Source organism: Melanotaenia boesemani, chromosome 24 (genome assembly GCF_017639745.1).
Source record: "Melanotaenia boesemani isolate fMelBoe1 chromosome 24, fMelBoe1.pri, whole genome shotgun sequence".
Classification (NCBI taxonomy): Eukaryota; Metazoa; Chordata; class Actinopteri; order Atheriniformes; family Melanotaeniidae; genus Melanotaenia; species Melanotaenia boesemani.
This window is the reverse complement of record NC_055705.1, coordinates 2,149,967-2,175,760: the sequence shown is the minus strand read 5'-3', so window position 1 is coordinate 2,175,760 and position 25,794 is coordinate 2,149,967. Positions and strand designations below refer to the sequence as shown.

The following is a 25,794-nucleotide window of genomic DNA, read 5'->3' as shown; positions in this document are numbered from 1 at the left end:
TTATTCTTAATTATGCATTAAACAAGTTATGGTTGTTTATAAAGTGCATGCACCATTAAAACAATGTGATCAGTGAGACAGCTGACTGTGGCAAGATGGCCGCCACTGCAGACGTTCAACTCACTTTATTAAAATCAACTAAAACTAATCAATAATCAATACAGTCATTAGTGTCTGATGAGACCTTCTGGAATCACTGTGAGGAGTTCCTGAATCATTCTGGTTAATGAAGAAACTAAATGTGTGGAGAAAATGCAGATTTGAAACTGCAGCAGCTCTTCAGCTGCTCCTCTGATGAAGATGATGATGAAGACACAAAGAGAGTCATCTGAAAGATTTCAAACTATGAAAAACAACAGTCGCGACTTCTTAAAAACTTTCTGAAGCCTCTAACTTTCTGTCAGAAAGACTTTCAACAGAAAACCCTGAAGGCAAACTTCTCCCAACATCAGAAGCTCCACGATCAGCGGCAGCTGGAGAACAAACGAGCCATGCTGCTGCATTCACGGAGCAACGAGAACACGGGATTTCAGAGGTACTGGTAGAATCACACATGATAAACACATCCTCTGTTTAATCATTGTTGATATTATAAATAAATATGTTACACATGTTCTGTGTCTCTTGTTTTTATTCGATGATTCCGCCATGTCTTAGATTTTTATATCTTCTCGTTTCCCTCGAGCTTGATGGGATTTTGAGTTGAGTTCTCATGTGTCGTGTGTACATGAATGCAGCATAGTGGCGTAACAATTGCGCATGCGCCACGGAGTCCAGTTCGACGGTTTGTTTTATTTTGGCGGATACAGACGGAGCGGAGAGCTGCTGGAGTCTTCAGACAAGAACCAGAATGGAGGAGCAGAACCAGGACCAGAACCCCACGAGGAGGAACAAAGCGGGATCATCCTCTGATACCACCGGTCGGCAGGTCAGTGTTGAGGACACTAAAGACACGAGGACGAGTCTCGAGGCTCCGTGTCTCATCCGTTTGTTCTGGTTTTCTATCAGAGGTGAAAAAGAAAAGTAGTAAAAGTTTGTGTTTTCATGTTTTTCCTCGTTAAAACTGCAAAGTATCCGCGTTTCCTCTCAGACAGAACCCAAGGTAGGAGCTACGTCTGCAGTACAGAGGAACGGAGATAATATATTGTCGTAGATAAATTCTTTATCAAAAGTGCTGATATTAAGAGTCTGCAGACAGAGGTCTTTAATGATCTTCCTTTATTCGGCCGAACAGGATAAAGACCACGTTTATCCATTTCCCCAAGCTTATATAGCCTGCCTGCCACTATTTTCAGACACACAGCATCCAGGCACGCAGCCTTGTAGGGGGGCTGGTTGACATCATTTTGATATCATGTTATAATGTCAAGCTATTAATATTCTGTTTACCAGGGACAGTACACCTGTCGGTTTCCATTAGAACTCTGATATATTAATACTTCCACAATATCACGTTACTTTTACACAAAACGTGGCGTATGCTGCGTTCACGTTGTCTCGTAATTCCGAGCGTCCGAGAGTTGTTGACGTCATTATGGAGCAGTTCCCGCTTTAAATGCTGCTGGATAATGTCTCCATCAGCAGTATTCCTGAGTCATGGTAGTTACTCCTGATAGGAAATGTTTCTCCTGGACGAAGGAACATGAATCATTCAGCGAGGCTGAACTTAGCTTCCGATTCACTGCGGTCAAGCCAGCCGCTCCTACATTTTCAGTGCGCACCTACCGTCAGTTTACGGTAAATGCAAGCGTACTGCTGCAAGGAAATTATTTCCGGTTCACAAAATAAAAGCACGAATTTAAATGTGTATTAACAAGTGATGTTTTAAGAAACTGATTCACGTTAACTGTAAACTATCGGGGTATACTGCTAACATTTACACTAAATAAATACCTTAGAATGTATGGAGTTGAAAACAGTTCTATCTATCTATCTATCTATCTATCTATCTATCTGTCTGTCTGTCTGTCTGTCTGTCTGTCTGTCTGTCTGTGCGTGCGTGCGTGCGTGCTAATAAACATATACTGAGGCCTTAAAGCAAATACTAAGTGGTGTATGTTGACCATCCTTGACGGCACTATCATTCTGGACTGCTTTGGGGTCAATAGGTCACATGACCTCAAAGCTATTGAGCAAAAATGCTCATATTTACACTTTAAAAATCATTTAAAATATATTAAGCCCTTAAAGCAAATACTAAGTGGTGTATGTTGACCATCCTTGATAGCACTATCATTCTAGACTACTTTGGGGTCAATAGGTCACATGACCTGGGAGTTATTGTAATAACTTTGGAAATAACATGAAATATATATGTGTGTGTGTGTATATATATATATATAAAATACATTTTATTTAAAAACCCCTTTCAAAAAACCCAAGTACACTTTACAGGAGAATGAAAACATTTAAAAACATAGGAGAGAGAAGTATACAAAAAACTAACAAGCAAAACAGACGGACTTTTACACAAGCCCACGCCTCTCCATGTGATTCCTTATTTCCATCTCCATGGCCTCCATTTCACTAGAAAAAGAAATCATATTTTTTCACAGAGATTTTGGGCTATTTTTTAAAGGACATTTAAATGTTTCACTAACCTGTCATCCAGTGGTCCATGATCAACCTCTGCCACTGCGTCTTTTGTTGTCATGTTCCTTATTTCTTCCAAGGCCTTTACTGTCACCTTTGTTACAGGTATCATATCCCGATTCTGCATCCATATTATTGTCAGTGTTATTATGCTCATACCTCTACATTTAAAAAGACACCTATTGACTAACCTCTGGCAACATCACAACAAGGATGTATTTAATCTTGTCATAGGACAGCATGGTGGAGACTTCATCTGAGATTTTTTCACAGTTATGAAGGAAGCCTGTCAGGTACTTAACTATCCTGTCCAGCTGTTGGTCATCAAACAATACTGGAACCCACTTCTGTGTAAATTCAAAGTTGCTGCTTCTCACCAGACACGACGGCCTGAAAAATAAATGTACTCAAACTTAACCGTACTGTTTGCTTGCTGGAGGTGGCGTGGTCATAGTGATGACATAATGATTAAGCGTTATGTGATGAACAAAAAGAAAAAGGCGTACCTGCAGTGTATCTTCTGCACCCTTTTGTTCCACCATGAACTTGACAAGCGCTTCATTTTTTTTCTGAACGTTCAGCAGCAGCCTCTGCTGCCTTGTCCTACATCAAAAGATCAGTAAAATTATTTGTATAGAGCAATATATGAGAATATTGATATTATTATTATGCAAACACACTTGCTGATATATTCTCCATCTGCAACAACCTACATTTCAGAATTTTAGACCGGAGATTAAGTGTTGATGCTTACCCTGACCATAACTGTGTGCCCAACATGGGACGTTGGACACAACTTTTTGAGGATATTTTTCTCAGTAATTATTGTGTCTCCACTCCTGCGGTGCTGGCATTCTTGTAGGCCATCATAGAAATGCCATTTTTGGTCTGTACCCAGTTTGTGGAACGCCACAAAGTGATTTAAAGTACTCAGGCGATACGTCACAGCAGCTGGCTCATACCTACAAGGGACAAAATATATTTTGGGAAATGAGCAGTTTGTTTGTTTGTTGTTTGTATCATAATAAATCATGCCGATGCAGATTCTCAGTCATCCAGGTCATTCTCATTCAGAAGGTTGAAGCAAAGCATCTGGACTTGTAGAGTTTTCTTTAAAAAAATACCTTCCCTTAACAGAGGTGGTGGACTTAGACATGATCTTTCCTCCACATGTAACACAGTACCGTCTTCTATTCTTTACAATGAAGCTGCTTGGAGGAGCAGAGAAACTCTACAAGTTAAGATGCCTCACTTTGACCTTTTGAATCATGATAAATCACAATTTTATTGAAAATAAGATTATCATGCAATAATTTAATGTGTATTAAACATATTTGGTAAACTTACTTTCCACAAAGTACTGTCACCAGATTTGGCAAGGCTGCAGGATATTGTTTTGCTTTAGGCTCCCTGTGTGCAACACCGAGACCAATAAAAGACACGGTAGGCCATGCACAAAGGCTCGCTGTACAATGGTCTGACTTTCAGTGCAGGGATGTGGACCTCTGTTGAATGTAGGAACAAACGTCCGACCATAAACAGTTTGCACTGTAACCGCTAAATCCTGAGCACATAAGGCCAGGGATTAAAACAAGAGAATAAAGGAATGAGTCATTTATATGAAGGACTTGTCCACATTACCTTTTAAATGCAAACTTTGTATTTTTCAATTATTTGAAGGCATTAACATCAGTTGTTGTTTCAGTATTTCACATTAACATATAAGGATATTTTCATAGGTAAAATATCTAGGGATGCACCGATATGAAAATGTTGGCCGATACGATATCCGATATTAATATTGGTGTTATGGCCGATAACCGATATTTGCCGATGTCGATATATATATATATATATATATTTGTAATATATATTTGTAATATATATATATATATATATATATATATATATATATATATATATATATATATATATATATATATTTTAGTTTTAAGATGATCAAATCTGTACAAAGTAAAAATGATGCAAACTGTTTTTTTTTTTTTATCCATTTTATTTCCAAATAAAGTTACAGTGCTACCAAAACACAAGTAGCAAACAGTGTTACTTTTAAGCAACTTTTACAACTTGTAACAAGTGTGTAAGCTGGAAATAAATTCAAGTGCAGTTTAACTCAGTCAATTCACAAACTCTTGGGAGAAATTTTGGATCATAAATAACAATAAGGATCATAAATAAAACAATATCCTGACAAAGTTAACTTTTCAAACTTGTCTGTATTCATTACAACGAAGCATTTATTTAATTGGAGAACATGTTTTAAACTAAAGTCTACTCCCATTTAAACTCAAATCTGTCCTGTCAGTGCATTTTCCAACCTGCACTGTAATTAGTAGACATTCAAGTAAATGTCCCAACACTAAAGCAACACTAAAAACTTTGTAAGTGCAAATTAGTGCAAGTCAATTCCAAGTCCCATCTATAAAATTGCTGAATCAAAATATAAGAACTGTGACATAACATTAACTCCAAAGACATAGTTGTCTTTGTACATTTCCCAAGCAGCCACAATGTACTCAAAGTAAATTTTCCAAAATACTGAAACTTGAAACTGTATGTTTTAGTCTAGGACTACTTCATCAGTAAAGGCAGGTTTTTTTTAACAAACAGAAGCATTTCTGCTTTCTCACACTGGATCCTGTTTCTCTTTTCATCAACAATATGTGATGCAGCAGAGAAGAGACGCTCGCTGTCCACACTTGTGGATGGAGCTGAAAGGTACTTGCGTGCTGCCTTGGCCAGGGCAGGAAACCGAGACATGTTGCTTTTCCAATACTGCAGTGGGTTCTCATTTCTGGGGGTGGGAGGCTCACTCAGATAGCCATGCACCTACAGGAAAGTAGACAAGTGTATAACTAGTTTGTCTGATAAATTAACCAGCAATCTGGACATTGGACATCATCCTTCACCTCTTAAGAGCTTTGTTCAACTTAGATCTGAGCAGATGACCAGTGCCTTAAGAGGGCAGTGAAGCATTACTAAAAGATTAGTATGTTTTTTCCATTTAAATAATTCTGTTATTTTACTAACTATAGAATTTACATCACATTAATAAAAAATTTAAAACATTTCACAAAAGGATCTTAACATGCTTTGCTTATTAAATAAAAAACAGGGGCTGATAATACTATACCTGCATGCTTGTGTGGTTTGTCAGGCCCGCATCCTGTTGAATGATCAAGTTTTCCTCCAGAATGTCATCATGCATGTCAAGTAGAGACTGTCCACCCTCACAGCTTGCTCTTATCTTCTTCTCTTGCGGTTCTTCTGTGAACGGTGTCGCTGTGCATCATTTTGTCCACTTCCTTCAGGAGCGTAGTAACTGCAGCTTGCTTTGTGACTGTGTCAAAATAACGATCTTTGTACCTCGGGTCAAGGATAGTTGCCAAGTAGTAAAGCGGCTCGGAGAAAGCGCTTCCAAATCTCTCGTTTACAGCGTCCAGTAGAGTGGTCTTTGCTGTGCGGACTCCACTGTCGCTGTCAGCTGCCTTGCTCAACAAATGTTTTAGAGCCACAACAGAAGGAATCACATCCGCGGCAGTAGCCAACTGTGAACTTATTTCCATCGTTAACTGTTCAAATGGAGTGAGAAGCATAGTCATGTTTTCAACGAGGCTCCACTGGTGTGCGCTTAAACAGGCAGGGAGCTCGTGATCGGCTCTATACACACCAAGTGCACGCTTCTGATCCAGCAGACTTTTCGTCATATAAAATGTACTATTCCATCTGGTTGCTACATCTTGTTGTAGCACCTTGGTTTTCATGCCTAACTCTTGCTGTATGTCTCTCAGCCGAGAGGTGGCAAGTTGGAAGTGGCGAAAATGTCCGACTGTTTTTCTTCCAATAGCCACACAGTCAGAAATGCTTCGCTGGCTTAAAACTCCATCATGCACTGCAAGCTGCAGAGTATGAGCCATGCAGCCCAGGCTTTTAACACCACACTCGTCCATGGCCTTCTGCATATTCCGTGCATTGTCACGAAGCACAACATGCACATTGTCTTTCTTAATTTTCCACTGTGCAAACATGCAGTCAAATGCACTAGCAATGGCAGCTCCCGTATGCGATCCTGAAAACTCTTGTGCATGCAAAACAGCTCTCTTCATTTCAAAGTTGTCATCAATCCACTGAGCCGTTAGGCTTAACATACTCATCTGACTGATGTCCGAACTCCATATATCCGTAGTGAAACTAATGTCAGTCACATTGTCCAACAACTTGCTCATATGTGTGGCCACCATTTCATGCAGAGCAGGAAGGCAAACATCTGAAAAATAGCGCCAGCTGGGAAGGATGTAGCGGGGTTCAGTGTGTTCAATCAACCGCTGAAATCCTCGGTCCTCCACTAACGAAAATGGCTGGTCGTCGAGAGCAATCATTTCCATGATCTTGTTCGTGATTGACCTGGCTTTTGCGCTGTCCTTGGCAAATTTCTTGGTTTGGTCGAGTGCTTGCTGTATTGGGCTCCCAACTGTGGCTGCTGCTTTGGCTTTTGCCTGGTAGCTAACCTTACAGGCGTTAGCTTCGCCAAATGTTTGTGAGCTTCGGGATGGTGGTTTTTCAGATGACATATTAAATTTGTAGTATTGAATGATTTGACACGGCATCCTCCTCGCATCACTTCAACTTTGCATATATTGCATACTGCTTTTCGACTATCATCATTTGACACCGTGAAAAATGACCACACAGCTGACATCGTCTCTAGCTTCCCCACAAGTAGTACTGCATCGCTGTTACATGTCCAACATGGTGGCAAGGCCAAATGCCCCTCCTCCTCCCGACACACGTACACAAACAGCAATTAGACCAAAATAAATATCGGCTGGTAATATCGGGCCAGTTTTGCTCATCGGACCGATACAGATATGTAAAAAAATGCCTAACATCGGCCGATACCGATGTTAATGCCGATATATCGTACATCCCTAAAAATATCGCAGAGATTAAAGTCAACGAGGCAAATAATTTACCTTGCAAGCTTTGAAAATATCAATAAGAAATGAAAAAAATGCATACTCACGTTTTACATGGTAGTACTCTTAAAGACTCACTGGCCCACTTATCAAGGACAGTCTGCAGGCTACCAAAATCCTCACACCTAGAAATTAATGAAAGGAAAATAGAACTAATCTTGTAATATAAAAAAAATAATATTTGCTAAATAAACACATAATAAACAGATGACAACACTGACTGATAAATACAATACATGCAAAAAATAAAAAAAGTGAACTTACACCACATCAATGGAGGTGTTTGTCCTTTTTGCCACTGGACAAGCTTCATTGAGACATTTTTGTTGAATTTCATGAACTTCATGAATTTCATGCTCATGAACACAAAGAAGGCTAGCTATCCATGGGTCAAGACTTGCTTTGCTTTTTAAATCATTGTTGACTGCTGGTCTTCTCTTTATTACCAAATGCAGCAAGTAAAGAAGGTTGTCAACTGTACAAGTATTTGTCATGGCTATCGCTCCCTGTTCTGTCATGCCATTTCCTCCCCAACGTGGACAGCTTCCTGCTTTTTCTTGTGGCCCTGGACTTGAGGTGGTTGTGTTTTTGTCAGTGGTATCAGCCACTGTCACAGGTTTTTTCTTTTGCCTAGCAGCTCTTTTGTTAGCTGCTGGCTGTTTGAATGCTAATGCTGCACAGGGGAGCTGAAGTACTTGGATGTCCTCTTTCTCCGTCGCGTCCTCCATGTCTCCTCTTGTGAAACAGCAGTTGTTTCTGGTCCCTCACTTTTTGACTGTTCAGCTGGTGTACTCTGGAGACCTGCCTGATGAGTCACTGCCATACCCTTCAATCTTCCAACAACAAATTCATGTAGGACTTGAATGAAATCGCCTGCTCTTCGGTGTAACTTTGACGACAGGATGACACATTTTGTCGTGCGGAACCAATTTTCTACAACAGCATTACTGTCTGGAGTTTTACTGAAATCAGACGGCATAAGCCCACTCCAAAGAGGACCTGTACCAGCAAAGTGTAAAATTAGGTCAATGAGTGACTCTCAATAATGCTGGTTTGTCTGCCCCTCTCCCTCTTTATCATCTTCTTTATGTGATTCCTCCTGAGCTTGTCTGGCAACTCCTTCAATCAGTGGAAAAAAGCGTGAGGATTTTGTGAGGGCTTTTTGAGTGCTGTCAAATTCAACAGGGGTTTCAGCACCATCGGGATTTAGAATATTTATTTGGTCGGTCTTTTTTCTCTGGATGGCTTCTTGCAAAACACACAAATGTTCCACATACATCTTTGTCTGGGTTCTTGAACTGAACACAATGACCACAGACCTTTTAATTGACAAGATCTCTTGAAGTTTTGTTGCATTCAGGAGGAGTGCAAAACAGTACAGAAAAAGCTGTTTGGTGTTCTTTTTGAACTGGACTTTTCACACCTTCATGCTCACCAGTTTCAGCATGTGAGCAGCAGAAAGGTGTGAAGTTGTGATCTGCACTGAACTGTTATTTTGACATCTTTGAAACAAAGCTTGAGGTACTCCTGAATGGTCATTGTGTTAAATGCCTGAACCACAGCGTGCATCGTGGCCCAACTGAAATCAGTTTCAACCTTTTGAGGTCTGAGTAGTTTTTGAAAAACCTTAGTAGTCACAGCGCAGGCATGTTAACCACTACAAGATAGTTGGAGTAGACCAATCTGCTGTTAGCATTTCTGCAACAGGTATCACAGTTTTTGTTGTCGATTGACATGCACAACGCATAGTAAAGGACTGACTGGCTGGTTGGGTAAGGCTTTTCAACTACACTGCCAGTAGCATCCAAATAAAGAAAACATTTTTTTCTAAATCTTCTAATACACACAGCTGTGACTCAGAGTAGCAATGCACAACAAAAGGGGTCATTGCCACATACTGTACACTAATGTGCTTCAGTTTTGAGCTTCCTTTTTCCTGATCTTGTGTTTTTTGTATTTTGTATTTTATGCAACACGTGTATTGATTTAACATTAGCAGAATGTCCTGCTAACAGCTGTTCTTCGTCTGCACTGGCAAGCTGTTTTGTGTGGACTAGCATGGGTTTGAAATGTCCAAGTATATATATATATATATATATATATATATATATATATATATATATATATGTATATATATATATATATATATATGTGTATATATATATATGTGTATATGTGTGTGTGCATCGGTGCTGAGCACAGTAGCTACAGAGGAAAACTGCCATGTAGAGTAAAAGGCATGCTGTTGTGCACATGAGACAAATAAATAAATAAAAATAAGGCTAAACAATTTAGACCTGTCTTCTAACCTTAAATAACTTCTGTTTATTATCTAGTGCGATATAGAAAACACCGTTAAACAAATTTATCTTGGCCTTCAAAATGGGGCGGGGCACCACATTATAATATATTAATAACTATAATTATAACGTATCATAACATAAACCATACTGAACTAAAGCTACCGAGTAAATGTTTTAAATACATTTAAAAAAAATCAATGTCCATCAGGCGGCGCAGCTGATTTGCTTCAGATAGCATTTACAATTTACAGCATTTAGCAATTACAACTTTTTTTATAATTAATAGCAAACGTTGGAATTTTCCAATATCCATACAGGCTAATGTGGTTAAGACATATATGTTTTGTAACTGTAAACATTTTTTTACTGACCTTCCCAAATTAACATACCATAGGAGGGCAACAATGTAATGTATATATTTAGTTGGTATTAATTACTCTCTCACATGTTATTCATATTATTCATTCAGTGTTTTCTTACAACATCAAAGCTGACCTGCTTTGATCCCTGTCTTGCTCTTCTGTATTGATTGGCCCATTGGCAATTTAAAAACGTAGCGGGAAACGCAGACCCCCACCCCCTCCGAAGAAAAACACAAGCTGACATTTAGTATGCCATTTTGGGTGTTGGTTATAGTAATGTCCTGATTAGCACCACGGACGGTTCCAGGTTTATAAACAATTGCATCTGCCTTTATTGCATTTTCACAAATCACAAACTATGTTTTTCAGATTCTGTAGACTCTGTAGAATAATCTAGGACAGGTTTAACGGCATTGAGTATCAATAAAACGGAGGGTTAACAGAGAAATACAGTCACTCGCTTTCTGACTTAAGGGTCCCTTAAAATTTCTCTTAACTAGCGAATCGGAAGCTAAGTTCAGCCTCGTCTGAATGATTCATGTTCCTTCGTCCAGGAGAAACATCTCCTATCAGGAGTAACTACCATGACTCAGCAATACTGCTGATGGAGTTGGATCCACAGCAGAAAAATAACATGTAGGTGACTTCAGTCCTTGTTTGAATGTTGTTCCCTCAGTGAGGTTTTTAGTTCCTCGTATCCTCCTGAAACACTGAGACAATCTTACTGTAACAGTCCAGTAACCTGCTGGAAGAAGTTCACAACCACACGACTGTCAAGATGACCTGTAATGATTGTTAATCTCAGTTAGTTTACTTGATATGAAACATGTAGAAAGCAGAACTCTACACGTTATTTAATAGTTTTAGTTCAACTCCACCATTTTAAATTATCTCTACGTAACTTTCTATTTACTTTTTTACTTTAGTGTTACGACCCGTCTTAAGGGGTAGGGACGGGCGTAACAAAAAAACACGGTGAGGACAGATGGTATTTCAAAATAAAAGCACATTTATTTACAACTCCCGTGGTAAGTGATGGACAACCTGTAAAACAAAAGATGAGCTGGGGTTAGCGGACCTGCAGAAAGAAACAAACCAAAACCTGTACCAAACACTCACCGAGTGCACACACAGACACCACCGCAACTCGGTGAGGAAACTAAAACCAAACAAAAGCAACAGGCCCATAAACTAAAGTGACCGTCGTCACAACACAATAAAACGCTAACCTAGCCCAGCTCTAACACAACCACAAAGTAAACTTAACACAACTAAACACTTAAACACCCATTGTGGAAAAGGAGGTGGTCGCCACACACACACCCAGTGCACAACATGAGGGGGAGAGAGGCCGGAGCCATTCTGGTTTCTCCCCCTCCAGACCTGCCTCGGCTGCAGCCTTTTCAGCCTCAGCTTTCCTTCGGGCTGCAGCCTGACTGGTCCAGAGGGATGCCAGTCAAAACGGGGCGGGGGCAGAGTCGCTGGCCTTGGCCACTCCGGGCAGCGCTCTGCAGTCCCTAATCAGCGCGTAAACAGCCACAGCTGTCTGCAACAAGCAGGGGCCGTAACATTAGTCAAAACCTCTTTTTCTAATAAATAAGCTTTTTCTATATTAGACTAAAAGTTTAGTCCTTTTCTTTAACACACAGAGTATTTTCTAACATCAACTTTAGTTTTGTTCATATTTCAGATCATGTTTCATTATTCTAGTAAAGATTTACAGGTTTCTGTCTTTACACGGGATTTCAATAGTAGATTTTTCTGGTAGTATTTTCCCTTTTACCAGATATAGTTTCCCCTAACTATAAAACACAGTTTCAGTCCAAACGTCAGTGTTTTTATTTATTTCTCATGTTTACACACATGTCAGCTCATCTGTGGTTATTCTAGTAAATATGAGGAGATTTAATTTTTCTCTACTAAACTTGTTTGTGGATTCAGATTCTGGTCGACTGTATTTGTCCTTCAGCCAGAATCTGTTTCCCCATAAAACTTTAGTAAATAAAGAAGAAAGGTCCTCATATTTACTAGAGAAATGAAACACGATCTGTGTGTAAAATAAAACAATTCCAGTTTGAACACACTGGTCTTTCTAGAAAGAGGAAACTGGTTTTATAAAGAAAAATCAGCCATAAACATCCACCACAGCACGTGTCTCTGCTTCACTTCCATCCATTCGTTCATTTGCTGTCCCTGCTTAGTCCAACACAGGGTGGTGGGGGGGGTGGAGGCCATCCCTGCTGCTACCAGCTGAGAGACAGTTTCCACCCTGGACAGGTCACCAGTCCATCACAGGACCAACACAGAGACAAACAAGCTGTCACTCACTCCAATGGAGAGTTCAGAGACATGGATGAAGCTAACATGCATGTTTTTATGTTCCAACATGGAAACTCATCCCTGCTTCACTTTAGTAAAGAAAGTCCAAACCTCTGCACATGTACAAGAGTCAGAAAAGATGACGTGACGTTTCTGCTAAATATCACCTGGAGAAGGGACAGAAATGATGTCAGAGCAGCTTTCTTGGAGGGAGAAAGGGATGATATTTACTAGAGTAATGAAACATGATCCAGCCTGCGTGGAAATAAAAAGCTGATGTTTGAACAGAGATTGGGCTTCAAAGAGAGACGATATGAGCGACTGTATGATGGGATGGAACTTTCTGCTGTCAATGCAAAGACGTTCACGTCCTATTTTCCCTTCATGGAGGCCACGTTTTGGATCAGAAACATCCAGAAACAGCTTCTTGTTTACGATGGAAACATGGACTAAACGTATTAAATTCTGTTATATTTCATATCAAGTAAACGGAGCCAAAGAGAGTAAAAGTCCTCCCAGGTGATCTGGATGGTAGTTCGCTTCTAAACTTCTCCAGCGTGTTATTGGACGTCACTTCTTTCCAGGATCTGTGTCGTCAACGTCACAACGTTCATGCATGAGAACTTTGTTAAATGATGATGAAGCTGATGTTGGAGGAAATGAGAGTTTAGGCGACACTATGATTGTTTTAATGTTTCAGCAGCTCTTCTCTCTCATTAGAAACCAATAGTTTAAGAGTTGGTCCAGACTCAAGCAAACCTCAGTGAGGGAACAACAAGCCTCAAACAAGAAGTGAAGGGACCTGCATGCTGTTATTTTTCTGTTTCCGTGGTGAAATAGAGCGTAGTCAGGAGGATCCAGCTCTACTGAACGAGTGCATGTTCTCTCGTCCAGGGGAAACATTTCCTATCAGGGAGAACGACCTCGGCTCCACAACGATGCTCCATAGAGCCGCATTAAACTCATTCACACAATTCTACCTGCTGCACTTTTTCTCTACATCTTATCAAACTGGATCCAGATTCCCTCCAAGAAGGAAAATGCTCATGAGAGAGACACGCCACCAACACGTGTGTCCAGCCCGTAACTTGAGAGGTGTTTGCAACTGGAGTTGAATTAAAGCAAAGCGGTTGGGGCGGTGGGAGGAGTCTGCAGCAGAGCGCTGCGATGCCAGCGCCGCTCGATTTACAGCTGAAAACAGCAAAAGAGGAAACTGAGAAAATAATCATTTCATTTTTATGATCGTTGAAAACCCAGATCGTAATTGAGATTAAAATGCGTTTAATCGTCCAGCCCTACTTTGTTGTTGCTCTTCTTCATCTTTCAACTAGCGGTTTGTGGTTCATCTCATATTTAACACAAAGTTTTATCCTGATAAAACTGTTTCATTCTGTGGAGTCACTCTACATATTCTTAAAGTTCAGGTCTCAGATAACGTGTTAAAGTTAATAAAATCTACTAAGAATATTAAATCCATTAATCTACCATTTATTACCATGTGATAGTTTAAACATATTATAATGTGGTTTTCTGCTTCTGGGTATCTATTAGGGGACAAAATACAAGTATCAGACTGTGTTCAACAGGAATTTAAGCAAAGTTCATACCATAAATTGAAGCAAAATGTCTCACAATCTGTATGTGACAAACATGTCATGTGGGACTCTTATGGGTTATTACGTCTGTTTCCAGTGACGTGAGCTTACTTTCATGTGACTTATTGAGACTCTGCACTGGTTTCCTGTGTCTCCTCCGTCCAAAATCAGCTACTCTTGTCAAGATGATGTCAAACTCAGATGTTTTCATTCACCAATGTGGATTACGTTCTCCTGTAAACTATTGCAGTGTGTTGCTGCTCACATTAGCAGCTAACGCTAAAACCGCAGGCTCTCACATTAGCAGCTAACGCTAAAACCGCTGGCTCTCACGTTAGCAGCGAACGCTAAAACCACAGGCTCTCACGTTAGCAGCTAACGCTAAAACCACAGGCTCTCACATTAGCAGCTAACGCTAAAACCGCAGGCTCTCACGTTAGCAGCTAACGCTAAAACCGCAGGCTCTCACGTTAGCAGCGAACGCTAAAACCGCAGGCTCTCACGTTAGCAGCGAACGCTAAAACCGCAGGCTCCCACGTTAGCAGCGAACGCTAAAACCGCAGGCTCTCACGTTAGCAGCTAACGCTAAAACCGCAGGCTCTCACGTTAGCAGCGAACGCTAAAACCGCAGGCTCTCACGTTAGCAGCGAACGCTAAAACCGCAGGCTCCCACGTTAGCAGCGAACGCTAAAACCGCAGGCTCTCACGTTAGCAGCTAACGCTAAAACCGCAGGCTCCCACGTTAGCAGCGAACGCTAAAACCGCAGGCTCTCACGTTAGCAGCGAACGCTAAAACCGCAGGCTCTCACGTTAGCAGCGAACGCTAAAACCGCAGGCTCTCACGTTAGCTGCCACCGCTAAAACCGCAGGCTCTCACGTTAGCAGCTAACGCTAAAACCACAGACTCTCACGTTAGCAGCTAACGCTAAAACCGCAGATGCTCAAATTAGCAGCTAACGCTAAAACCGCAGGCTCTCACGTTAGCAGCTAACGCTAAAACCGCAGGCTCTCACGTTAGCAGCGAACGCTAAAACCGCAGGCTCTCACGTTAGCAGCTAGCGCTAAAACAGCAGGCTCTCATGTTAGCAGCTAACGCTAAAACCGCAGGCTCTCACGTTAGCAGCTAACGCTAAAACCGCAGGCTCTCACGTTAGCAGCTAACACTAAAACCGCAGGCTCTCACGTTAGCAGCTAACGCTAAAACCGCAGGCTCTCTCGTTAGCAGCTAACACTAAAACCGCAGGCTCCCACGTTAGCAGCGAACGCTAAAACCGCAGGCTCCCACGTTAGCAGCGAACGCTAAAACCGCAGGCTCCCACGTTAGCAGCGAACGCTAAAACCGCAGGCTCCCACGTTAGCAGCGAACGCTAAAACCGCAGGCTCCCACGTTAGCAGCAAACGCTAAAACCGCAGGCTCTCACGTTAGCAGCTAACGCTAAAACCGTATGCTCTCATGTTAGCTGCTAACGCTAAAACTGCAGGCCCTCATGTTAGCTGCTAATGTTAACGTTAAGTTATAATGTTACTGTTCAGAATTCATGCATGGGCGCATGAGAAAAGAAATATTTTTAACCTGGATCTAAAAATGTCGACATTGGCAGTTTGTTCCACTTCTTTGCAGCATAACAGCTAAATTCTGCTTCTCCATGTTTAGTCTGGACTCTGGTCTGGACTAGTTGACCAGAGTCTTTGGATCTAAGAGTTCTGCTAGGTTTATATTCTCTGAACATGCTGACCCTCTTCTCTTTGCTACCAAACAGAATAATCTGTCTTGTCTTCATTAAATTGAAGGGGTTTGGTGGAAGCGATGAAACGATACATGGACATATTTTAACTATAATCCATCATAATTTCACTGGCAGACCAGGTCACGTTGAGCATGTGTTCCTCATCCTTTGCTCATATTGTGGACATGTGTGTCTTCAGGGTGGAGTTTTACACTTCAGAAAATTCTCAGAAATAAAGCCACAGTTACCAAAGTCAGGATGTTGTTGCTCTTTGCTTTTTTGGAGTAATTGATTCCACAGTTAGAACTTTATCTGTACAAAGCATCACCCTAAGTAGATCAGAAAGTATCTGCTGTTGGTTGGAAACCTTCTAAGTCTAAAAACCCTCCTTTAATTTTATAATTATTGATGAAAATAACCAAACACAATGTGTTGCTGTATGTTAAACTTATAGATCTGCTGTTTTCTTGTGTGACATGTTTGTATGATGAAGCATCAATTCATGAAAAAAGCTGAAATATAGAAATTAAAGGTTTCTGTCCAACAGCATTTTAAGTAAAACGCGGCAGCATTTCTTCCCTGTTGATGGGAAAGTCTCGGCTAAAGCTTTCAGTCTGGTAAAGGACCTGGTTATTATGTAAAAGCTTTAAGGTTAACTTGTTTTATGAATTACTTGTTATAACCTGTCGACCTTTATTCCACTTTTTAATACATATTATTGACCTAAATTCATTTGTTAAAAGACTAATACATTTTTCATTGGACTAAAACTGGACTAAAACTATCAAACTTAGTCATGACTAAAATGTGACTAAAACTAAAGTATTTTCGTGCTGAAGACTAAAACTGAGACGTCTGCTGTTTGGGAAATTCTGCCCAACAGAAGCACTGCAACGTAAACCTTTCAACACAAGAAGAACACAGAGCATTACTTCATGTGTACGATTTTACTTACAAGGACTGTATGCACTAGGGCTGCTCGATTATGGGAAAAATGATCATCACGATTATTTAGACTGAAATTGAGATCTCGATTATTTAACACGATTATAGATAAGAGGTTTTGGGGGGGGGGACATTTGAAGTGTTTACTGTGGTAATGCCGACTAGTTTGTTTCCACCAGGTCCCCATAGATATTGTTTGTCTCAGACCAGCAGCTTTGTTCCGCTTGGTCTGATCTGGAAAAAAATAGTCTGGAGACATTTCGTTTTCACGTTGAAATCCACGTCAATAAAATGTAGCGCGACATTTCTATACGGCTCTGGTGCGGCTATACCACAGGTCCGTAGCGGTGGAGAAACATCGGACTGTCACCACGTCTTTCACACCATCCTCACTACACTCGTCATACAGGGAAGAAAGAGACAGTCCACTAACATGGTGGTGAGACGGCAGTGATGCCGTTTGTCCAAAGTGTTGATGAGGTTCTTAAATCCCGGATTGTTCACTGTGCTAATAGAGAAAAAAGTTCTGTTTGTTTATAACGTTTGTCTCTCTGTGACTCTGGGAGCTGGTGGATTATTTAGTCGCGACTTACAAAAATTGAAAATTTTTCTATTTTTTTGTGTTGCGTCGCAAGCCCCCGTGTGCACGTCTGCGTGCACGAACGCAACATTTTACATGCACGACTGTCGCCTGTCGCTTGGCTGGAGGAGGGCAGCGATTTTCACTTCCTCAAGCAAGTTTACATAGAAAATGATGGAGAAGGAGCGACGTGTGTCCAGGTGTCTGCAACTCGTTCTGAATAAAACTAAAGCGGCTGTGGGAGGAGTCTGCAGCAGTGGGAGGAGTCTGCAGCAGTGGGAGGAGTCTGCAGCAGTGGGAGGAGTCTGCAGCTGTGGGAGGAGTCTGCATATTAAAATAAAACAAACCTTCACACAAATACATACATAGCCATTTAAAAAATAAATTTATTATAGTTTCCCTCACACACTGTCGCTGTGCACACAATCAACAACTGGTCATGATGATGATGATATTATTATTATTATTATATCACATTATTAGAAAAGGGCCCTTTAAGGTTCTGAAGCACACAGTTTGATCACTGACCAATCAGAATCCTTCTCCCGCCTCTTTACATACAATATACACGTGAACCTGCTGACATTAAGATTATGCAAGTTAACTAGGGGCTGCTTATTTCTCTTTACATGTTAACTATAGGTCCAAATCCTTACTAGTTGCACTAGCTACGGTCTTTTCTTACTGATCTAGCAATATGATAAGGTTTTAAGAGGTTACATGCCAACTTATCAAGACAAAAATGCCAACTAGATGACTAGCTAAGGTTTACTTTTTATTTTACAAGTTAACAAGTAAGACATAAAGATTTACTTGTTAGCTTGTGAGGCACAAATTGTTTGAGTTCCACTTTTGTTTTTTCACTCTTTAACAAGTAACACAATTACAATTTTACTAGTGAACTAGTTAGCTACCAAAATAGTGACTAGTAAGCTAGTGACACCTATTTTGTTTTGCACACTTAAACAAGTGGAGAGTGTTGTCTCCTACCAGCCAGACTATTTGTCAAACATGTAAAGCCTTTGGTATGACATGTTGGTCATTTTTCTTACATGTTAGATCTGTCCTTTAACTAGTTATTCATTTCTTGTTACTTGTGGATAAGTATATGCTACTAGTAAGTCATTTGTTTTACATGTTAGCCTTTTTTTTACACTTGTTAATTAGTCCATGGTCTTTAGTCTCACTAGTGAACATGTAACATCAAAATATACTTCAACTAGTCAACTAGTTAGCACTTTGTCTTTACAAGTTTACGTGTAAGCTGCAACTTGCAGCCACTAGGTGGCTATTTGCAGTTCACTGGACCACATGTTAGCTAGTATCTCAAATGGTAATGAACTAGGTGGGCTGTAATGAAATCCTGGAGATATGATTTGTAGGCATTTTAAATTTTGAATTGGGGAGCCAATGGGATGCCTCAATAAGCCTTTGCCCCACCTATTTATTTGCATATAATTAACTAGTTGAACTAGGGAGTGCTACGTTTTAACTAGTCCACTAGTGATGATTTCGTCAGTCAGGTGTTCACAAGCTGAGAAGGTATGTCACTTACTAGTATTGCTAGAGGGTATTTTGGCTTCACTAGTTAACTAGTAATCCATCTTTAGTCACACTTGTTCTCTAGTAAGATCAAAACTGGCATTTACTAATTAAGTAGTAAGCTTTTTTATCTTTACTAGATAATTAGTTAAACATTTGGGCTTCGCCTGGTAATTTAGTGCAGATTATTGTTGGCCACTACTTAACTAGAGGAGAAGACCATATGTTGACTAGTTAACGTGCTGATATTGTGCAGTTCACTAGTTAACTAGTAAAACATACTAGTCAACTAGTTTGGTCCAAAGTCCTACTAGTGCATTAAAACTCTGACAAGATATTCATTTTATTTGACTATTATAGCAAGTGGCCTCACTTGTACAACTTCTGTTCAAACTACTTGCACAAAAGTGTCACTAGTTGTTAAAAAACTGTTACTAGTCAGATTTTGAGTTCCACTAGTCTATTAAAAATGCCCATAAAATATGAGCACATGTTAACTAGTTTGTGCATAATGCAAGCTAGTGAAGGAAACTGATGTTTGATATCAAGAATATGGAATAAATGCTCAAACGGCTTGCCATATGACGCTACCGGAAACGAGATGTTAACCCTTTAACTCCGGGTAGCGGAGGCTGCAGGTGCAGTCAAACTAAAAATTAAAGTTTAGAGAATTTAAAGGCCAGAAATGTGGATAATGAAGCAGTGAAGGTGCATGGATGGAAGTTATTGTGCATGTTGTGAATATTTCTCTCTCCTCACCATCTAGAAGCTGTGAGATTCTCATCCTGCTTTCTGTCTGTTCACCTGATGCTGATATTCATCACATATTGTTCCTTCTGTGTTTAGAAGGAAGCAGCTTCACAGCTTTAAATTCATCCTGCTGACATTTTACCTTTTAGTTAGTAAATCCTGAACATTTCATCCTTCTTTCTCATAAAGATGTGATTTTATATATGAAGAAATATTTTAACTGTTGCTGTTTAAAGAGAAAACTGCTGCTAAACCTGTTTATGTGTTTAGTGCAGGCGTCTGCAGCCTTTCCAATCCAAAGAGACATTTTTCCCTCAGCCAGCTAAATAAAACTCCTTTAGAGACGCAAATATTACCAGACTTTTCAAAAAGGAAACTTAATATATATTTTTAATGAAGAGCCACCATAGGATGTTTGTTATTTTTGAAGAACCACATTTTTATTTTCATTTTTAAGGTTTTAAAACAAAGAAAAGCATAAAACCTTTATAAAAGGAGAGAGACACTTGCAGCTCCAGAGTTGCAGGTTGGAGACCCCTGATGTCGTGTTTGTAAACCAAAACTTACTGCATTTTCTTTTTATAGCTGTAGGCCTTTTTTTGAAGGAAAGAGACATTTTGCGCGTAACAATGCGATTAATCGCAGCATGTCATGCGATTAATCGCAATTAAAAATTTTATTCTTTGCCCAGCACTAAAGAATAGCAATACTTGACTACATGAACAAAAGCTACAAAGACAGTGTCACAGAGAGGCTTTGTAACATGGCTTCTCTCCTTGATCCACGCTTTCACACAGAATATCCCGGTGAGTGAAGCCAGCAAAGTCCAAGCTCTTAGTGAACTGGAGCATCTAGTGTCAGACCAGGGTAGCACAGCTCCAGGTGTTTCAGAAACCTCTCCTCCATCATCAGGTGATTAGATGAGTCGGGGTGCTGCTAAAAAGCCAAAGACGAGCCTGGAAGCTTTTTGAAGGGAGCAGTTAGTGCCAAGACAGATGTAACTGCAGAAAGGTTTTTATCTGAGCTGAACAGCTATCTGAATAACCCACCAGTAGACAGTGACTGTGATCCACTTATGTGGTGGAAAAGACACAGTAAACTTTCCCCACATCAGCAGATTATCCAGAAAGTACCTATGCATTCCAGCTACCAGCTCTGCATCTGAAAGGTTGTTCAGCACAGGTGGAAACACAGTAACTTGTCAAAGGTCATCCCTTAAGCCCACAACTGTGAACATGTTAGTATTTCTGACAAAGAATCTTAAAACTTGAACAAATGTAGATAATTTCTACCTCCATAAACAGTAGCATTATTCAGCTAAATGTTATTTTTATGTTTACTCAAGAGTTTTTGCAATTTTCTTATTTAACTTCTTTATTTTGCACACTGCAGTTTTATGTTGCAAAGCAACTCTGTTTTACTTTTGTTAACCGTATACATGGTTATGCCTGCCTGTTCAGTTGATAAGAAATTGTTCCTATTTTGAATGTGCATCCATAAAGTGCAGTTTTGAAGTATTTTGTCTAGCGTAAATTATATCATCAGTTATATCATTATTGCACATTTTCAAATTTATATCATGATAAGCATCTTTGGCCATATCACCCTGCCCTAATTGATATTGTTGTGAACGATACGATATTGCAAACCCCTACTGGTTACTTTACTTTGCTTCTATATCTTCGGCAGTCGCTAAGGCAAAAGCTCGGGCGTGGGAGGGGTTTGGAGAGGCCACGGAGAATGACTTCCGGACGGCTTCGAGGAGATTCTGGTCAACCATCCGGCGGCTCGGGAGGGGAAAGCAGTGCTCCGTCAACACTGTGTACAGTTGGGATGGGGGGCTGCTGACCTCAACTCGAGACGTTGTGAGGCGGTGGGGGGAGTACTTCAAAGACCTCCTCAATCCCACCAACACGTCTTCTGATGAGGAAGCAGAGTCTGGGGTAGCTGGTGTTGGCTCGCTTATCTCTGGGGCTGAGGTCGCTGAGGTGGTTAAAAATCTCCTTGGTGGCAAGGCCCCAGGGGTGGATGAGGTCCGCCCGGAGTTCCTTAAGGCTCTGGATGCTGTAGGGCTGTCTTGATTGACACGCCTCTGCAGCATCGCGTGGACATCGGGGACAGTCCACCTGGACTGGCAGACTGGGGTGGTGGTCCCCTTCTTCAAAAAGGGGGACCGGAGGGTGTGCTCCAACTACAGGGGATCACACTCCTCAGCCTCCCCGGTAAGGTCTATTCAGGGGTGCTGCAGAGGAGGGTCCATCGGATAGTCGAACCTCGGATTGAGGAGGAGCAGTGTGGTTTCCGTCCCGGTCGTGGAACAGTGGACCAGCTCTACACCCTCTTTGTGGTCTTTGAGGGGGCATGGGAGTTTGCCCAACCAATCTACATGTGTTTTGTGGATTTGGAGAAGGCATTTGACCGTGTTCCCCGGGGACTCCTGTGGGGGGTACTCCGGGAGTATGGAGTGCCGGACTCGCTTGTAAGAGCTGTCCGGTCCCTGTACAACCGGTGTCAGAGCTTGGTCCGCATTGCCGGCAGTAAATTAGAATCGTTTCCAGTGCGGGTTGGACTCCGCCAAGGCTGTCCTTTGTCACGATTCTGTTCATAACTTTTATGGACAGAATTTCTAGGCGCAGCTGAGGTGTGGAGGGGATCCGGTTTGGTGGCCTCAGGATTGGGTCTCTGCTCTTTGTGGATGACGTGGTTCTGTTGGCTTCATCGGGACGTGATCTTCAGCTCTCACTGGAGCGATTCGCAGCCGAGTGTGAAGCGGCTGGGATGAGAATCAGCACCTCCAAGTCCGAGACCATGGTCCTCAGCCGGAAAAGGGTGGAGTGCTCTCTCCGGGTCTGCGATGGGGTCCTGCCCCAAGTGGAGGAGTTTACATATCTCGGGGTTTTGTTCACGAGTGGGGGAAGGATGGAGCGGGAGATCGACAGGCGGATCGGTGCAGCGTCTGCAGTGATGCGGGCTCTGCATCAGTCTGTCATGGTGAAGAGAGAGCTGAGCCAAAAGGCAAAGCTCTCAATTTACCGGTCGATCTACGTTCCTACCCTCACCTATGGTCATGAGCTGTGGGTATTGACCGAAAGAACAAGATCGCGAGTACAAGCGGCCAAAATTAGTTTTCTCCGCAGGGTGGCCGGGCTCTCCCTTAGAGATAGGGTGAGAAACTCGGTGATCCGGGAGGAGCTCAGAGTAGAGTCACTGCTCCTCCACATCGAGAGGAGCCAGATGAGGTGGCTCGGGCATCTGGTCAGGATGCCTCCCTGGTGAGGTGTTCCGGGCACATCCCACCGGAAAGAGGCCCCGGGGAAGACCCAGGACACGCTGGACGGACTACATCTCTTGGCTGGCCTGGGAACGCCTCGGGATCCCTTTGGATGAGCTGGTGAATGTGGCCGGGGAGAGGGAAGTCTGGGTTCCCCTGCTTAGGCAGCTGCCCCCGCGACCCGACTCCGGATAAGCGGAAGAAAATGGATGGATGGATCATTTTATGATTTTGGCACCAGAAGAAATAAATGGATAAAAAAATACACATAAGAAGTGTTCATGTTATTTTTACACACTAGAAAGTGGTGAAATTAATTAAAGCATAACAAATGTGAAAATCATCAAACTCTATTTTGTCTTTAACTAGATTTTTTTGGTAGGATTATAATCTGGACATTCTTCCAACTACAGACACACACACGTCCAAGCATCTGTATGGTCAGCATCATATTTGAGACTGCTTCACATTAAATCTGTTTTTAGAGACTTTCTGAGTCTGAGGACAGAGTTTGGAGAGAGAACAGTACAGTATTTGAGTTTGAAAACAAGGAAGTATGAAATCTAAAAAATAAATACTCCACATTTCTCTACTTATCAGTGTTTTTAAGATTCTTGTGACTTAATTCATTCAAATCATTTTACAGTACAGTGACCTGACTGGTCCAGACAACATCTTCAGTTTTAGACTGACACCTCTCTTAGACTAAAGCAGCTTCTGGGTTGTTAGCACAGACTACAAACACTAACAGATCAAGGAATTACATGACCTCCTGCTACTGTGTCTGCAGTCATCCAGCTGTAAATAAGAATCAGTTTGTGGTACCTACCAGATGTTTGAGGTTGAATAATACTTGTCTATAATACTTAGTTTGGGTGACATGTAAATGTTTTCTTCCTGCTCGTTACAGAAACATGGAGGCCAAAGAAAACCTAAACATCGAGGTGGTCGAGGCTGTAAGAAAGTTTTCACTGGTGCATCACGACCAAAGAGATGTCAGAAGATTCACGTTGGAGAGAAACCGTACACCTGTGATCAGTGTGGAGCAGCTTTCAGTCAGTCAGGTCATTTAAAAAGGCACCAACGTATTCACACTGGAGAGAAACCTTACAGGTGTGATCAGTGTGGAGCAGCTTTCAGTCTGTCAGGTGATTTAAAAAGTCACCAACGTATTCACACTGGAGAGAAACCTTACAGGTGTGATCAGTGTGGAGCAGCTTTCACTATATCTGGTGCTTTAAAAAGGCACCAACATATTCACACTGGAGAGAAAACTTACAGGTGTGATCAGTGTGGAGCAGCTTTCAGTCAGTCAGGTGCTTTAAAAAGTCACCAACGTATTCACACTGGAGAGAAACCTTACAGGTGTGATCAGTGTGGAGCAGCTTTCACTATATCTGGTGCTTTAAAAAATCACCAACGTATTCACACTGGAGAGAAACCTTACAGGTGTGATCAGTGTGGAGCAGCTTTCAGTCTGTCAGGTCATTTAAAAAGTCACCAACGTATTTATACTGGAGAGAAACCTTACAGGTGTGATCAGTGTGGAGCAGCTTTCACTATATCTGGTGCTTTAAAAAGTCACCAACGTATTCACACTGGAGAGAAACCTTACAGGTGTGATCAGTGTGGAGCAGCTTTCACTATATCTGGTGCTTTAAAAAGTCACCAACGTATTCACACTGGAGAGAAACCTTACAGATGTGATCAGTGTGGAGCAGCTTTCACTATATCTGGTGCTTTAAAAAGTCACCAACGTATTCACACTGGAGAGAAACCTTACAGGTGTGATCAGTGTGGAGCAGCTTTCAGTGTATCTGGTGCTTTAAAAAATCACCAACGTATTCACACTGGAGAGAAACCTTACAGGTGTGATCAGTGTGGAGCAGCTTTCAGTCAGTCAGGTCATTTACAAAGTCACCAACGTATTCACACTGGAGAGAAACCTTACAGGTGTGATCAGTGTGGAGCAGCTTTCAATCAGTCAGGTGCTTTAAAAAGGCACCAACATATTCACACTGGAGAGAAACCTTAAATGTGCCAGGAGGATGGTGCAGCTTTTATTCATTCAGACTATTAAAAAAATTATACTAAATGTTGTGGAAAAACTAATGTGTACTGTTGGATTAAAACTTTATTAACAAAGGTATCACTAAGAAGACCTGTGAGGTAAAACAAAATGATATTGTGCATATTTGTAAAGTTTTGGCAAACGGTAGGGGGATTGGCAGCCACTTCTTGTAAATGTTTAGTAAAGTTATGAAGTTTAGTCATAGAAAGACGACCTCCCTCTGAAGAGAAACTGTTCTGCAGCAACTGTGAGGTGATTGTCGCAACATATTTGAGTTTGAATTAAATAATACTGTATATAACTATGTACTTTGTTAGTCATAACAGAGTAATAATAATACTAATGGTTTAGATTTATTTAGTGCTTTATCAAGGTACCCAAAGTGCTTTACATTGTGAATCTGTTATTCATTCACACGCTGATGGTGGAAGCCAAGTTGTACAAATAAATGAGTTGTTTACAGTATGTCTCTGTCAGGTTTCTGTTTCCTGTTCATGGGGGTGTTTCAGGAAAGTCGCTCGAGAGATGCCTGAAAAAGCCAAACCAGCACCATCTTCTACTGAAGCATCATGTCGTTCTAGGAACACAGCTCAGCCTGATTTCATCCAGACTGACTCAAGACAGACCTGCATAAACTCGGTGCACACACCTGGGATGTCTAACAAGTCCAAATGAGTGGATGAAGGGAAAAGTTGTTTAAACGAGGGACGCTAGAGGCAGAATAAGAGAAACCTTCTCCT

At 41.3% G+C, this 25,794-nt stretch overlaps 1 protein-coding gene and 1 pseudogene across 1 annotated transcript; one reads left to right on the top strand and one right to left on the bottom strand.

The window, feature by feature from the left end:
• The first annotated feature begins 790 nt into the window (after positions 1-790).
• LOC121635292 lies at positions 791-25,794 on the top strand (annotated as a pseudogene).
• LOC121635320 lies at positions 2,394-3,179 on the bottom strand. The gene is made up of 4 exons (XM_041978463.1): positions 3,099-3,179; positions 2,784-2,982; positions 2,601-2,713; positions 2,394-2,526 (listed from the first exon to the last, which is right to left on the bottom strand). The coding sequence occupies exons 1-4, from the start codon at positions 3,152-3,154 to the stop codon at positions 2,466-2,468; spliced, it is 429 nt and encodes a 142-aa protein (XP_041834397.1). The 5' UTR covers positions 3,155-3,179; the 3' UTR covers positions 2,394-2,465.